This window comes from Oncorhynchus mykiss, chromosome 5, assembly GCF_013265735.2.
Source record: "Oncorhynchus mykiss isolate Arlee chromosome 5, USDA_OmykA_1.1, whole genome shotgun sequence".
NCBI lineage: Eukaryota > Metazoa > Chordata > Actinopteri > Salmoniformes > Salmonidae > Oncorhynchus > Oncorhynchus mykiss.
In genome coordinates, this window is record NC_048569.1 from 23,505,457 (window position 1) to 23,521,265 (window position 15,809).

Sequence of the window (15,809 nt, forward strand, 5' to 3'; positions counted from 1 at the left end):
TAGCAGACAGACCGTAGACAGCAACAAACAGACAGTAGACAGTAGCAGACAGACAGTAGACAGTAGCAGACAGACTGACAATAGACAATAGCAGGCAGACCGACAAGACAGTAGACTGTAGCAGACAGACAGACAGACAGCTTCAGACAAACAGTAGACAGTAGCAGACAGACAGACAGAGTAGACAGTAGCAGACAGACAGTAGCAGACAGACAGACAGACAGACAGTAAACAGTAGCAGATAGACAGACAGACAGTAGCAGACAGACAGACAGTAGACAGTAGCAGACAGACCGACAGTAGACAGTAGCAGACAGGCAGAGTAGAGAGTAGCAGATAGACAGACAGACAGTAGCAGACAGACAGACAGACAGACAGACAGACAGACAAGACAGTAGCAGACAGACAGTAAACAGTAGCAGACATACAGACAGTAGACAGTAGCAGACATACAGACAGTAGCAGACAGACAGACAGACAGACAGTAAACAGTAGCAGATAGACAGACAGACAGTAGCAGACAGACAGACAGTAGACAGTAGCAGACAGACCCAACAGTAGACAGTAGCAGACAGGCAGAGTAGAGAGTAGCAGATAGACAGACAGACAGTAGCAGACAGACAGACAGACAGACAGACAAGACAGTAGCAGACAGACAGTAAACAGTAGCAGACATACAGACAGTAGACAGTAGCAGACATACAGACAGTAGCAGACATACAGACAGTAGCAGACAGAGGCAGTAGACAGTATCAGACAGACAATAGGCAGTAGCAGACAGACAGTATACTGTAGCAGACAGACAGACAGTAGACAGTAGCAGACAGACAATAGACAGTATTAGACAGACAGACAATAGACAGTATTAGACAGACAGACAATAGACAGTATTAGACAGACAGACAGACGATAGTAGCAGACAGACAGGCAGACGATAGTAGCAGACAGACAGACAGTAGACAGTAGCAGACAGTAAACAGTAGCAGACATACAGACAGTAGACAGTAGCAGACATACAGACAGTAGCAGACAGAGGCAGTAGACAGTAGCAGACAGAGGGTAGCAGATAGACAGACAGTAGACAGATAGACAGACAGTAGCAGACAGACAGACAGACAGACAAGACAGTAGCAGACAGACAGACAAGACAATAGCAGACAGTAGCAGACAGACAGTAGCAGACAGACAGTAAACAGACAGTCGCAGACAGTAGACAGTAGCAGACATACAGACAGTAGCAGACAGAGGCAGCAGACAGTAGCAGACAGACAGTAGACTGTAGCAGACAGACAGTAGACAGTAGCAGACAGACAGTAGACTATAGCAGACAGACAGATAGTATCAGACAAACAGCAGAGAGTAGACAGACAGACAGTAGCAGACAGACAGTAGACAGTAGCAGACAGACAGACAGTAGCAGACATACAGACGGCAGACAGTAGCAAACAGACAGACAGGCAGTAGATAGTAGCAGACAGACAGACAGTAGACAGTAGCAGACAGACAGACAATAGACAGTATTAGACAGACAGACGATAGACAGTATTAGAAAGATAGACAGACGATAGTAGCAGACAGACAGACGATAGTAGAAGACAGACAGCCAATAGACAGTATTAGACAGTAGCAGACAGACAGACAGACAGACAGACAAGACAGTATACAGTAGCGGACAGTAGCAGACAGACAGTAGCAGACAGACAGTAAACAGTAACAGACATACAGACCGTAGACAGTATTAGACAGACAGACAATAGACAGTATTAGACAGATAGACAGACGATAGTAGCAGACAGACAGACGATAGTAGCAGACAGACAGCCAATAGACAGTATTAGACAGTAGCAGACATACAGTAGCAGACAGACAGTAAACAGTAACAGACGTACAGACAGTAGACAATAGCAGACAGACAGTAGCAGACAGACAGTAGACAGTAGCAGACAGACAATAGACAGGAGCAGACAGACAGTAACAGACAGACAGATAGTAGACAGTAGCAGACAGACAGACAGTAGACAGTAGCAGACAGACAGTAAACAGCAGCATACATACATACAGTAGCAGACATAGGCAGTAGACAGTAGCAGACAGACAATAGACAGTAGCAGACAGACAGTAGACTGTAGCAGACAGACAGCCAGTAGACTGTAGCAGACATACATACAGTAGCAGACAGAGGCAGTAGACAGTAGCAGACAGACAATAGACAGTAGCAGACAGACAGTAGACTGTAGCAGACAGACAGTAGACTGTAGCAGACAGACACACAGTATCAGACAAACAGCAGAGAGTAGATAGACAGACAGTAGCAGACAGACAGTAGACAGTAGCAGACAGACAGACAGTAGCAGACATACAGACGGAAGACAGTAGCAGACAGACAGACAGTAGATAGTAGCAGACAGACAGACAGCAGACAGTAGCAGACAGACAGACAATAGACAGTATTAGACAGACAGACAATAGACAGTATTAGACAGACAGACAATAGACAGTATTAGACAGACAGACAGACGATAGTAGCAAACAGACAGACAGACGATAGTAGCAGACAGACAGACAGTAGACAGTAGCAGACAGACAGACAATAGACAGTATTAGACAAACAGACAGTAGCAGACAGACAGACAGTAGCAGAAAGTAGCAGACAGACAGTAGCAGACAGACAGACAGTAGACAGTAGCAGACAGACAGTAGCAGACAGACAGTAAACAGCAGCATACATACATACAGTAGCAGACAGAGGCAGTAGACAGTAGCAGACAGACAATAGACAGTAGCAGACAGACAATAGACTGTAGCAGACAGACAGCCAGTAGACTGTAGCAGACATACAGACAGTAGCAGACATAGGCAGTAGACAGTAGCAGACAGACAATAGACAGTAGCAGACAGACAGTAGACTGTAGCAGACAGACAGTATACTGTAGCAGACAGACAGTAGACTGTAGCAGACAGACACACAGTATCAGACAAACAGCAGAGAGTAGATAGACAGACAGTAGCAAACAGTAGACAGTAGCAGACAGACAGACAGTAGCAGACATACAGACGGCAGACAGTAGCAGACAGACAGACAGACAGTAGATAGTAGCAGACAGACAGACAGCAGACAGACAGACAATAGACAGTATTAGACAGACAGACAATAGACAGTATTAGACAGACAGACAATAGACAGTATTAGACAGACAGACAGACGATAGTAGCAGACAGACAGACAGACGATAGTAGCAGACAGACAGACAGTAGACAGTAGCAGACAGACAGACAATAGACAGTATTAGACAAACAGACAGTAGCAGACAGACAGACAGTAGCAGACAGTAGCAGACAGACAGTAGCAGACAGACAGTAAACAGTAACAGACATACAGACAGTTGACAGTAGCAGACAGACAGTAGCAGACAGACAGTAGACAGTAGCAGACAGACAGTAACAGACAGACAGATAGTAGACAGTAGCAGACAGACAGACAGTAGCAGAGAGACAGATAGTAGACAGTAGCAGACAGACAGTAGACAGTGCCAGACAGACACAGTAGCAGACAGACAGATAGTAGAGAGTAGCAGACAGACAGACAGTAGCAGACAGACAGACAGATAGTAGACAGTAGCAGACAGACAGACAGACAATAGACAGTAGCAGACAGACAGACAGTAAACACGGGTAATCCCTGGATACAGGTTGAGGGTTCAGGCCTAGGCTGCTGATATCAATTACTATGATTGGTGACCTAGGTGTGGCACAAATAATCCTGCAGCGTGATAGGACAGGGCTGTCAGTCATTCACCGTAGTGTGGTATGATGAGCCAGGCCATTGCCGAGGCATAGATCCCTCCTATCATCCAGAACATGCAGAGCCAGCTCAGGTGCTCTCCTCTCTTCTCCCTCGCCAGGAACTCCGCAAAGTAGGGGAACACGATGGGGACCACCCCACCAATCCTGCATGGGGACATGGGAAATGTCAGAAATACATGTATATGGACAAATTAACTGACAAACAGGGTAAAGATCTTGAGTGCCCTGTTTGTCCTTTTTGTCAGGTCACTTTCAAAACATCACTGTTTGTGTGGTCTTTCGACAGCTGGAGAAACAATATGGCAGCTCTGATCTGGCGTAATGAGTCTGGAGAGAGAAACAGAAAGAGAGAGGTAGAGAGAGACTTGACTTTTTGTCTTACTTAAATGAGACATCCTCATTACACTAAAACCACCAGAACCCCCCACCCCAATAAAAACGCACTGCATGCCACCGCAACCTCCAGCACCACATTACAACTGTACAACCAACCCCTCCTCTCCAGCCGTACAGACAGCTCCCCTAAGCCCCCATACCTCCAGAGAGAGAGAGAGAGAGAGGTCCATCTTGGTCTGATCTGGTGGATGATAAAAATCAATAGCCCACCAGAGGAACCAGCAGTCAGTAGCCTAAAAGCCTTTCTTCTGGTCCCACTGGCAACACAGTAGGACAGACATCAAACTATTAATAGATGATTATCTGTCTATTTCTGCTGCTTTTGTTGTTAGGATCTCTGCTGATGGGTTTGTTTGGGAAGGGAACAAAATATTGACAGTTTGCTACAGCAGGAAAATAATCCTGCAGCAACAGGAAATGTGAATGACTGTGGATTATCATTAATGGGCTTTTTTTTGTAGGGGCTAATACATTTTATGTCAGGGCAAATCAAGTCTAACATTTTTAAGTAGAAATTACAGGGTTGACAAAATGGCGCCGTAGAGAGAACACTGTGTTTCAGCGAGCTCCCATGGCATTTGTGATTTATATTTTTACATTAATCTCCTAGTTTGAAAAAGTGGTAGAATTGGCTAAATAAGTTATCTTACAATGAGTCTTGACGGCTATTTCTCAAAAATCTCCGACAACATGCCCAACAGAACTACTAAGAACTCGACCAAAACCACCATCCCTGTAGATGTGCATGAGGAGCTAGCTAACGTTAGCGAAGCTAACACCATTGCGGATCCAGGCACAATGGACCTGGTGATTCAAAGGATGACTGAAAATATTACTAAAGTGATCGATGATAAGATAAGAATGGTCTTGGAAGCAATAGCAGGCCATTCAGCTGAACTACAGAGGGTTGTGGAACGTGTTGATGAGGCGGAAGGAAGAATTGCTACAGTGGAAACTTCAACTACATCTATGAACACTAAGATAAAAGCACTTGAGAAACAGGTGTGCAAAATGGCGGAGCACATTGACGACTTGGATAATCGAGGACGCAGATGCAATATTCGTGTTGTGGGACTCCCGGAAAATTTTGAAGGGACACGTTCAGTAAATTTTTTTGAGGAATGGATCCCTGGCTACCTACAAAGGCTGGTTGTGCGAAGCTGGACAGAGCTCATCGCTCTCAAGCACCGGTACCCGGTCCCAACCAGCACCTTCACCGACAAGCAGCGCGTCATGGATGCGGCTAGAAACATCGGCTCTGACGGTAGTCAACGTAAAGGTCTCATTCTTCAATGATTATTCCACTGCGGTTGTACGAAGACGCAAAGTGTTTGATGAGGAGAAGGCTCGACTCAAGAGAATGAAGATGGACTACGCACTGTTGTACCCGGCCACATTGAAGATTATGGTCAACGGATCACCTAAAGAACTCTACACACCTGAAGAGGCTGCTGCGTTTTTTGACTCTCTCGGGTAAATAACTTTAAGCTGCACCTCCGCAGCATTGGATAACTTTTTCATTTGAATTTGAATCTGATCATGAAACAGTAGTGTGAGTTCTCACGTGCTCCGGTTCAGTAATATTCCTATCTTCATTATTTTTCTTGCTAAAGTAACTGCCACTATAGCCCAGGCTGAGATATGTGTGAATCCATATTGGTGCCCAAGGCTTGGTTTTAGGTGGAAGAGCCTCAATCTTCTTCTATTTTCATTTCCATATACTGTATGTATGTATGTATGTATGTATGTATGTATGTATGTATGTATGTATGTATGTATGTATGTATGTATATATATATATATATATATATATATATATATATATATATATAGAAGAAAATTATCATCAACAAAACAGTGATCAAATTAGATCCTACATCTGTAGGAAGCTTGAACGATGCCTTTTCTCATTGAGAAGCAAATTTATGCTAATTGTAGCAATTCAATGCAAATTATATCATTTGTCTGACAGCCAGTGGAAACCACCAGCTAGCTGGTGGCTATCAAAGAGATGAGAAGAGTCTTTAAATCGACATGGAAATAAAAGTAAGACAGGCATTGTATTAGATGGAGTGCGCTGGCAGTATGTAGGACTGGTAGAGTGGAACTGCAATGAGGTGTAGTCTGAGTCACACACACACACACAACACACACATACACAACACACACTTACTAATACCACAGCTGAGTGTAAATCCATTGTGTTGTTGCAGATTGATTTTGACAGCTCTGTCCAACTGAAACCTTGCTTTAGAAACAGTCCTGTGGTTTATGAATCCCCTCGGGCCAAAACAGGCTGTCTCAGATTAAATTACATTTACTTGTTAATGCAAACGCACCATAGAGCCATAGCCAAGTCATGCTATGAATAACAATCATGTGCAACAATCACCAGGTAATCAATTGTGCAGATAGTGTATTATCTAAGAGTGGGGGGCAAATATTCTGTCAGTCTCATCTGTTTATTAATCTTTTAGCAGAATGTTTTATTCTATTTTGCCGAAGCTTGTATCAATGTTTCTACCTATTGTTTAGTCTTTTATTACAAAAAAAGGTTTTCTTTTCACTGTCAAAGTCAGTGACATCTTGTGATTATACTAGCAGACTTTGAATCAGTCATTAAACAGAAAAATAAGGACATTTAGTCTGCTGTGAATGTTTAGCTAACATTTGTGTTTCTCTCTGTTCTTCCTCTCTCCCACTCAGGGGAAGGGCTGATGTCAGGCAGCTTGTATAACCTCCTGTGCTGTTCTCTGACTGTGGAGTGGAGACTAGAGGGAGCGAAAGAGAGAGACATCAACCTTGGGAAAATCCTCTGCATTATCACTAACAGCAGACTCCTACATTTCCTCAGTGAAAACAATGTACTGAGCAAATGTCAAATTGGCTTTTTACCAAATTACCATACAACAGACCATGTGTTCACCCAGCACACCCTAATTGACAAACAAAACAAACCAAAACAAATTTGTTGATTTCAAAACAGTTTTTGACTCAATTTGGCATTTTGATGGAAAGTGGTGTTGGGGGGGACATACGACATTATAAAATCCATGTACACAAACAACAAGTGTGTGGTTAAAATTTGCAAAAAACACACACATTACTTTCCACAGGGCCATGGGGTGAGACAGGGATGCAGCTTAAGCCCCACCATCTTTAACATACAGTGCCTTGCGAAAGTATTCGGCCCCCTTGAACTTTGCGACCTTTTGCCACATTTCAGGCTTCAAACATAAAGATATAAAACTGTATTTTTTTGTGAAGAATCAACAACAAGTGGGACACAATCATGAAGTGGAACGACATTTATTGGATATTTCAAACTTTTTTAACAATTTAAAAACTGAAAATTGGGCGTGCAAAATTATTCAGCCCCTTTACTTTCAGTGCAGCAAACTCTCCAGAAGTTCAGTGAGGATCTCTGAATGATCCAATGTTGACCTAAATGACTAATGATGATAAATACAATCCACCTGTGTGTAATCAAGTCTCCGTATAAATGCACCTGCACTGTGATAGTCTCAGAGGTCCGTTAAAAGCGCAGAGAGCATCATGAAGAACAAGGAACACACCAGGCAGGTCCGAGATACTGTTGTGAAGAAGTTTAAAGCCGGATTTGGATACAAAAAGATTTCCCAAGCTTTAAACATCCCAAGGAGCACTGTGCAAGCGATAATATTGAAATGGAAGGAGTATCAGACCACTGCAAATCTACCAAGACCTGGCCGTCCCTCTAAACTTTCAGCTCATACAAGGAGAAGACTGATCAGAGATGCAGCCAAGAGGCCCATGATCACTCTGGATGAATTGCAGAGATCTACAGCTGAGGTGGGAGACTCTGTCCATAGGACAACAATCAGTCGTATATTGCACAAATCTGGCCTTTATGGAAGAGTGGCAAGAAGAAAGCCATTTCTTAAAGATATCCATAAAAAGTGTTGTTTAAAGTTTGCCACAAGCCACCTGGGAGACACACCAAACATGTGGAAGAAGGTGCTCTGGTCAGATGAAACCAAAATTGAACTTTTTGGCAACAATACAAAACGTTATGTTTGGCGTAAAAGCAACACAGCTCATCACCCTGAACACACCATCCCCACTGTCAAACATGGTGGTGGCAGCATCATGGTTTGGGCCTGCTTTTCTTCAGCAGGGACAGGGAAGATGGTTAAAATTGATGGGAAGATGGATGGAGCCAAATACAGGACCATTCTGGAAGAAAACCTGATGGAGTCTGCAAAAGACCTGAGACTGGGACGGAGATTTGTCTTCCAACAAGACAATGATCCAAAACATAAAGCAAAATCTACAATGGAATGGTTCAAAAATAAACATATCCAGGTGTTAGAATGGCCAAGTCAAAGTCCAGACCTGAATCCAATCGAGAATCTGTGGAAAGAACTGAAAACTGCTGTTCACAAATGCTCTCCATCCAACCTCACTGAGCTCGAGCTGTTTTGCAAGGAGGAATGGGAAAAAAATGTCAGTCTCTCGATGTGCAAAACTGATAGAGACATACCCCAAGCGACTTACAGCTGTAATCGCAGCAAAAGGTGACGCTACAAAGTATTAACTTAAGGGGGCTGAATAATTTTGCACGCCCAATTTTTCAATTTTTGATTTGTTAAAAAAGTTTGAAATATCCAATAAATGTCGTTCCACTTCATGATTGTGTCCCACTTGTTATTGATTCTTCACAAAAAAATACAGTTTTATATCTTTATGTTTGAAGCCTGAAAGTGGCAAAAGGTCGCAAAGTTCAAGGGGGCCGAATACTTTCGCAAGGCACTGTATATATCAATGAATTGGCGAGGGCACTAGAACAGTCTGCAGCACCCGGCCTCACCATACTAGAATATGAAGTCAAATGTCTACTGTTTGCTGATGATCTGGTGCTTCTGTCACCAACCAAGGAGGGCCTACAGCAGTACCTAGATCTTCTGCACAGATTCTGTCAGACCTGGGCCCTGACAGTAAATCTCAGTAAGACAAAAATAATGGTGTTCCAAAAAAGTCCAGGCGCCATCTAGACACCATTACCCTAGAGCACACAAAAAACATACATACCTTGGCCTAAACATCAGCACCACGGGTAACTTCCACAACGCTGTGAACGAGCTGAGAGACAAGGCAAGAAGGCCTTCTATGCCATCAAAAGGAACATAAAATTCGACATACCAATTAGGATCTGGCTAAAAATACTTTAATCAGTTTTAGAACCCATTGCCTTTTATGGATGTGAGATCTGGGGTCCACTCACCAACCAAGAATTCACAAAATGGGACAAACATCAAATTAAGACTGCATGCAGAATCTTGCAAAAAATATCCTCTGTGTACAACGTAAAACACCAAATAATGCATGCAGAGCAGAATTAGGCCGATACCCACTAATTATCAAAATCAAGAAAGGAGCTGTTAAATTCTACAACCACCTAAAAGGAAGCAATTCCCAAACCTTCCATAACAAAGCCATCACCTACAGAGAGATGAACCTGGAGAAGAGTCCCCTAAGCAAGCTAGTCCGGTGGCTCTGTTCACAAACAGACCTCACAGAGCCCCGGGACAGCAACACAATTAGACCCAACCAAATCATGAGAAAACAAAAAGATAATTACTTGACACATTGGAAAGAATTAACAAAAAATCTGAGCAAACTAGAATGCTACTTGGCCCTAAACAGAGAGTACACAGTGGCAGAATACCTGACCACTGTGACTGACCCAAACTTGAGGAAAACATTGACTATGTACAGACTCAGTGAGCATAGCCTTGCTAATGAGAAAGGCCGCCGTAGGTAGACCTGGCTCTCAAGAGGCTAGGTGCACACTGCCCACAAAATGAGGTGGAAACTGAGCTGCACTCCCTAACCTCCTGCCAAATGTATGACCATACTAGAGACACATATTCCCCTCAGATTACACAGATCCACAAATAATTTGAAAACAAACCCAATTTAAATAAACTCCCATATCTACTGGGTGAAATACCACAGTATGCAAGATTTGTGACCTGTTGCCACAAGAAAAGGGCAACCACCGAAGTACAAACACCAATGTAAATACAACCCATATTTATGTTTATTTATTTCCCCTTTTGAACTTTAACTATTTGCGCATCATTCCAACACTGTATATAGACATAATGACATTTTAACTGTCTTTATTATTTCTTCTCAGTGTAATGTTTACTGTAAATAATCTAGTTAACTTGCTTTGGCAATGTTATCATGTTTCCCATGCCAATAAAGCCCTTAAATTGAATTCATATGAATTGAATTGAGAGACAGCTGTGGAGACGAGAGAGAGAGAGCCTTGGAAGAGTGGAGAATATCTGGAGCCTTGGAGGAATGGAGAATATCTGGAGAGGGAGAGAGAGCCTTGGAGAAGTGGAGAATAGCTAGAGAGAGAGAGAGAGCCTTGGAGGAGTGGAGAGAGAGAGAGAGAGAGAGAGAGAGAGACGTGGGAGTAGAGCTCTGTCTGGAAGAGTACTGCATGGTCAAAGAAACTATATGGGACTGTCACGGATCCCTCCAGAACTTTCATCACGCACACCTGGCCCCTATTCCCACTGATTAGTATTTGTGTATATGATATGTGCCCTTTGGTTTCCATTGGGGGTAGATTATTGTTACTATGTCCGTTGGTGGGTGTGAGTACCTGTGCTGTGTGTTTGGGGTTTTCGTGCCCTTGTGGATCGTGCAGATGATTACGGGTCTCGTCCCGTGAGTAAATCATTGTGCACGTGTGTTATTTACTCAACGTACTCCTCGCTTTTTTGTTTGGGTTTCAACCCTGTGTTTTGTATAGTGTTTGTTTGGTCTTCGTCCCCGTGCCTTTACACGGCACGCCGTAATTTTGGGGTATAAAAAAAACCTGTCTCCCAAATCTCTTCATACCAGCGTGACAGGAACTTATGAAGTGTTCTAGGAGAGGTTTAGAGGAAGAGAACTTAATGGAACTTATGAAGTGTTCTAGGAGAGGTTTAGAGGAAGAGAACTTAATGGAACTTATGAAGTGTTCTAGGAGAGGTTTAGAGGAAGAGAACTTAATGGAACTTATGAAGTGTCCTAGGAGAGGTTTAGAGGAAGAGAACTTAATGGAACTTATGAAGTGTTCTAGGAGAGGTTTAGAGGAAGAGAACTTAATGGAACTTATGAAGTGTTCTAGGAGAGGTTTAGAGGAAGAGAACTTAATGGAACTTATGAAGTGTCCTAGGAGAGGTTTAGAGGAAGAGAACTTAATGGAACTTATGAAGTGTTTTAGGAGAGGTTTAGAGGAAGAGAACTTAATGGAACTTATGAAGTGTTCTAGGAGAGGTTTAGAGGAAGAGAACTTAATGGAACTTATGAAGTGTTCTAAGAGAGGTTTAGAGGAAGAGAACTTATGAAGTGTTCTAAGAGAGGTTTAGAGGAAGAGAACTTAATGGAACTTATGAAGTGTTCTAGGAGAGTTTTATAGGAAGAGAACTTATTAAGTGTTCTAAGAGAGGTTTAGAGGAAGAGAACTTAATGGAACTTATGAAGTGTCCTAGGAGAGGTTTAGAGGAAGAGAACTTAATGGAACTTATGAAGTGTTCTAGGAGAGTTTTATAGGAAGAGAACTTATGAAGTGTTCTAAGAGAGGTTTAGAGGAAGAGAACTTAATGGAACTTATGAAGTGTCCTAGGAGAGGTTTAGAGGAAGAGAACTTAATGGAACTTATGAAGTGTTCTAGGAGAGGTTTAGAGGAAGAGAACTTAATGGAACTTATGAAGTGTTTTAGGAGAGTTTTATAGGAAGAGAACTTAATGGAACTTATGAAGTGTTGTTGGTGTAATGGCTCTCGTCGTCGGTGGAAGGAAGAGTGGACCAAAGCGCAGCGTGGAAAGTGTTCATGATATTTATTTACAAGAAACACTCAAACAAAAATAACAAATCCAAAAACGAAAGCGACCAGTGCCGTCGGGCACAGACACTAAACAGAAAATAACATCCAACAAAACCCAAACGGAAAATCACAACTTATATATGATCCACAATCAGAGACAACGATAGACAGCTGCCTCTGATTGGGAACCACACTCGGCAAAACAACAAAGAAATAGAAAACATAGATTTTCCCACCCGAGTCACACCCTGACCTAACCAAGCATAGAGAATAAATAAGGATCTCTAAGGTCAGGGCGTGACACTATGAGCGTTTTAGTGGAAGAGAACTTATGAAGTGTTCTAGGAGAGTTTTAGTGGAAGAGAACTTATGAAGTGTTCTAGGAGAGTTTTAGTGGAAGAGAACTTATGAAGTGTTATATGAGAGCTATGTGGAAGAGAACTTAATGGAACTTATGAAGTGTTCTAGGAGAGTTTTAGTGGAAGAGAACTTATGAAGTGTTCTAGGAGAGTTTTAGTGGAAGAGAACTTATGACGTGTTATATGAGAGCTATGTGGAAGAGAACTTAATGGAACTTATGACGTGTTCTAGGAGAGTTTTAGTGGAAGAGAACTTATGAAGTGTTCTAGGAGAGTTTTAGTGGAAGAGAACTTATGAAGTGTTCTAGGAGAGTTTTAGTGGAAGATAACTTATGAAGTGTTATATGAGAGCTATGTGGAAGAGAACTTAATGGAACTTATGAAGTGTTCTAGGAGAGTTTTAGTGGAAGAGAACTTATGAAGTGTTCTAGGAGAATTTTAGTGGAAGAGAACTTATGAAGTGTTCTAGGAGAGTTTTAGTGGAAGAGAACTTATGAAGTGTTCTAGGAGAGTTTTAGTGGAAGAGAACTTATGAAGTGTTCTAGGAGAGTTTTAGTGGAAGAGAACTTATGACGTGTTCTAGGAGAGTTTTAGTGGAAGAGAACTTATGAAGTGTTCTAGGAGAGTTTTAGTGGAAGAGAACTTATGAAGTGTTCTAGGAGAGTTTTAGTGGAAGAGAACTTATGAAGTGTTCTAGGAGAGTTTTAGTGGAAGAGAACTTATGAAGTGTTCTAGGAGAGTTTTAGTGGAAGAGAACTTATGACGTGTTCTAGGAGAGTTTTAGTGGAAGAGAACTTATGACGTGTTCTAGGAGAGTTTTAGTGGAAGAGAACTTATGAAGTGTTCTAGGAGAGTTTTAGTGGAAGAGAACTTATGACGTGTTCTAGGAGAGTTTTAGTGGAAGAGAACTTATGAAGTGTTCTAGGAGAGGTTTAGAGGAAGAGAACTTATGAAGTGTTCTAGGAGAGCTATGTGGAAGAGAACTTAATGGAACTTATGAAGTGTTCTAGGAGAGTTTTAGTGGAAGAGAACTTAATGGAACTTATGAAGTGTTCTAGAAGAGGTTTAGAGGAAGAGAACTTATGAAGTGTTCTAGGAGAGGTTTAGTGGAAGAGAACTTAATGGAACTTATGAAGTGTTCTAGAAGAGGTTTAGAGGAAGAGAACTTATGAAGTGTTCTAGGAGAGGTTTAGTGGAAGAGAACTTAATGGAACTTATGAAGTGTTCTAGGAGAGTTTTAGTGGAAGAGAACTTATGAAGTGTTCTAGGAGAGTTTTAGTGGAAGACAACTTATGAAGTGTTCTAGGAGAGTTTTAGTGGAAGAGAACTTATGACGTGTTCTAGAAGAGGTTTAGAGGAAGAGAACTTAATGGAACTTATGAAATGTTCTAGAAGAGGTTTAGAGGAAGAGAACATAATGGAACTTTTGAAGTGTTCTAGTAGAGTTTTAGTGGAAGGAAATGTTCTACAAGACATGACACATTATAAAGTACTATAATAGAGTAGAATAGAATAACAGAATAGTGCACAGTACAGTATATTATTGTATAGTATAGTACAGTATAGAAGAGTAAATTAGAGTAGAGGAGACTAGAATATAGTAGAATAGAACATAACGGACACCACTCACCCGAAGCCCGAAAACATGCGGCAGAAGAGGAACATGCCGTACCCCTGGACAAAGGAGGAGAGGAAGGAGAAGAAGCCGTTGACAGACATAGCGATGAGCAGGCACTGTTTACGGCCCACCTTGTCTGACAGACCCCCCCAGAAGAACGCCCCCACCATCATCCCCAGGTACACTATGCTACCTGCAGAGAGCGAGGGAGGGAGAGAAAGAGGGGGTCAAGACAGACAAAGAAAAAGAGAGTGGGAGAAAGTAAGAGAAGGGAGGGGAGGGAGAGGAGAGGATGGGAGAGAGAAAGAGAAAGAAAGACAGAAAGACTAAAATAGAGGGAGGGAGGGAGGGAGGGAGGGAGGGAGGGAGGGAGGGAGGGAGGGAGGGAGGGAGGGAGGGAGGGAGGAGAATGGATAAGAGGGAGTGAGAAAATATTAATTTACACAGTGTTGCCTTTTTAAGTGGCCCTTTTATATTTTGCAGCACTTGAGAATGATCTGATCCATCTGGACCAAACATTTTTAAGGCAAACTGCTGACTAGGGAGAAGACACACACACATAGAAGCAGGTGTGTCACACGCATAAACTGTGTCAAAATTGCTGCATGTCTGACTATTAGTACAGTCCAGAGCAGACAAGGTCACGTGGTGTGATTTAACCAGGCCTGTCAATTCCCAGTCATTGACAAACCTATGAGGGGTCACAGAGATCTGGTCAATCTGATTGGACAGTGCCTGGGGACCTGCAGACAGACCGACCTACAGTAATAAAGAACCTACAGGCAACCATGAAGCCACAACACTAACTGAACCTCACCATGGAGTATCACTTCATATCACAACACTAACTGAACCTCACTATGGAGTATCACTTCATATCACAACACTAACTGAACCTCACTATGGAGTATCACTTCATATCACAACACTAACTGAACCTCACCATGGAGTATCACTTCATATCACAACACTAACTGAACCTCACTATGGAGTATCACAACACTAACTGAACCTCACTATGGAGTATCACTTCATATCACAACACTAACTGAACCTCACTATGGAGTATCACTTCATATCACAACACTAACTGAACCTCACCATGAAGTATCACTTCATATCACAACACTAACTGAACCTCACCATGGAGTATCACTTCATATCACAACACTAACTGAACCTCACCATGGAGTATCACTTCATATCACAACACTAACTGAACCTCACTATGGAGTATCACAACACTAACTGAACCTCACCATGGAGTATCACTTCATATCACAACACTAACTGAACCTCACCATGGAGTATCACTTCATATCACAACACTAACTGAACCTCACCATGGAGTATCACTTCATATCACAACACTAACTGAACCTCACCATGAAGTATCACTTCATATCACAACACTAACTGAACCTCACTATGGAGTATCACAACACTAACTGAACCTCACTATGGAGTATCACTTCATATCACAACACTAACTGAACCTCACTATGGAGTATCACAACACTAACTGAACCTCACAAATATTGTGTTCTGACAGCAGCAATTGATAGGGGAGAGTTTCATACCACAACACTGACCTGAAAACAACTGTCTGAGTGAGCTAACAGAAAATGTCAAGTCTTGTTCTTCCGCAGGAAGGGAGTGTGATCTCTCTTCAAGTCCCAAGGGACACTGGGAAGTGGAGGGGAAAAGGGGGCAGTAAATAACCCACTTCACTCCAGAATCGAGAAATGTTAATACAAATTAT

The 15,809-nt window shown here is 42.3% G+C and overlaps 1 protein-coding gene across 2 annotated transcripts in view; it reads right to left on the bottom strand.

The window, feature by feature from the left end:
* LOC110522831 (synaptic vesicle glycoprotein 2C-like) overlaps nucleotides 1–15,809 on the bottom strand; it is a 65,631-nt gene that overhangs the window by 14,406 nt on the left and 35,416 nt on the right. For both annotated transcript variants that reach the window (XM_036977082.1, XM_036977081.1), the window contains 2 exons: nucleotides 14,060–14,240; nucleotides 3,797–3,948 (listed from right to left, as the gene is read on the bottom strand). In XM_036977082.1, coding sequence (XP_036832977.1) covers nucleotides 3,797–3,948; nucleotides 14,060–14,240 — 333 coding nt within the window. The remainder of the gene's footprint in view (nucleotides 1–3,796; nucleotides 3,949–14,059; nucleotides 14,241–15,809) is intronic.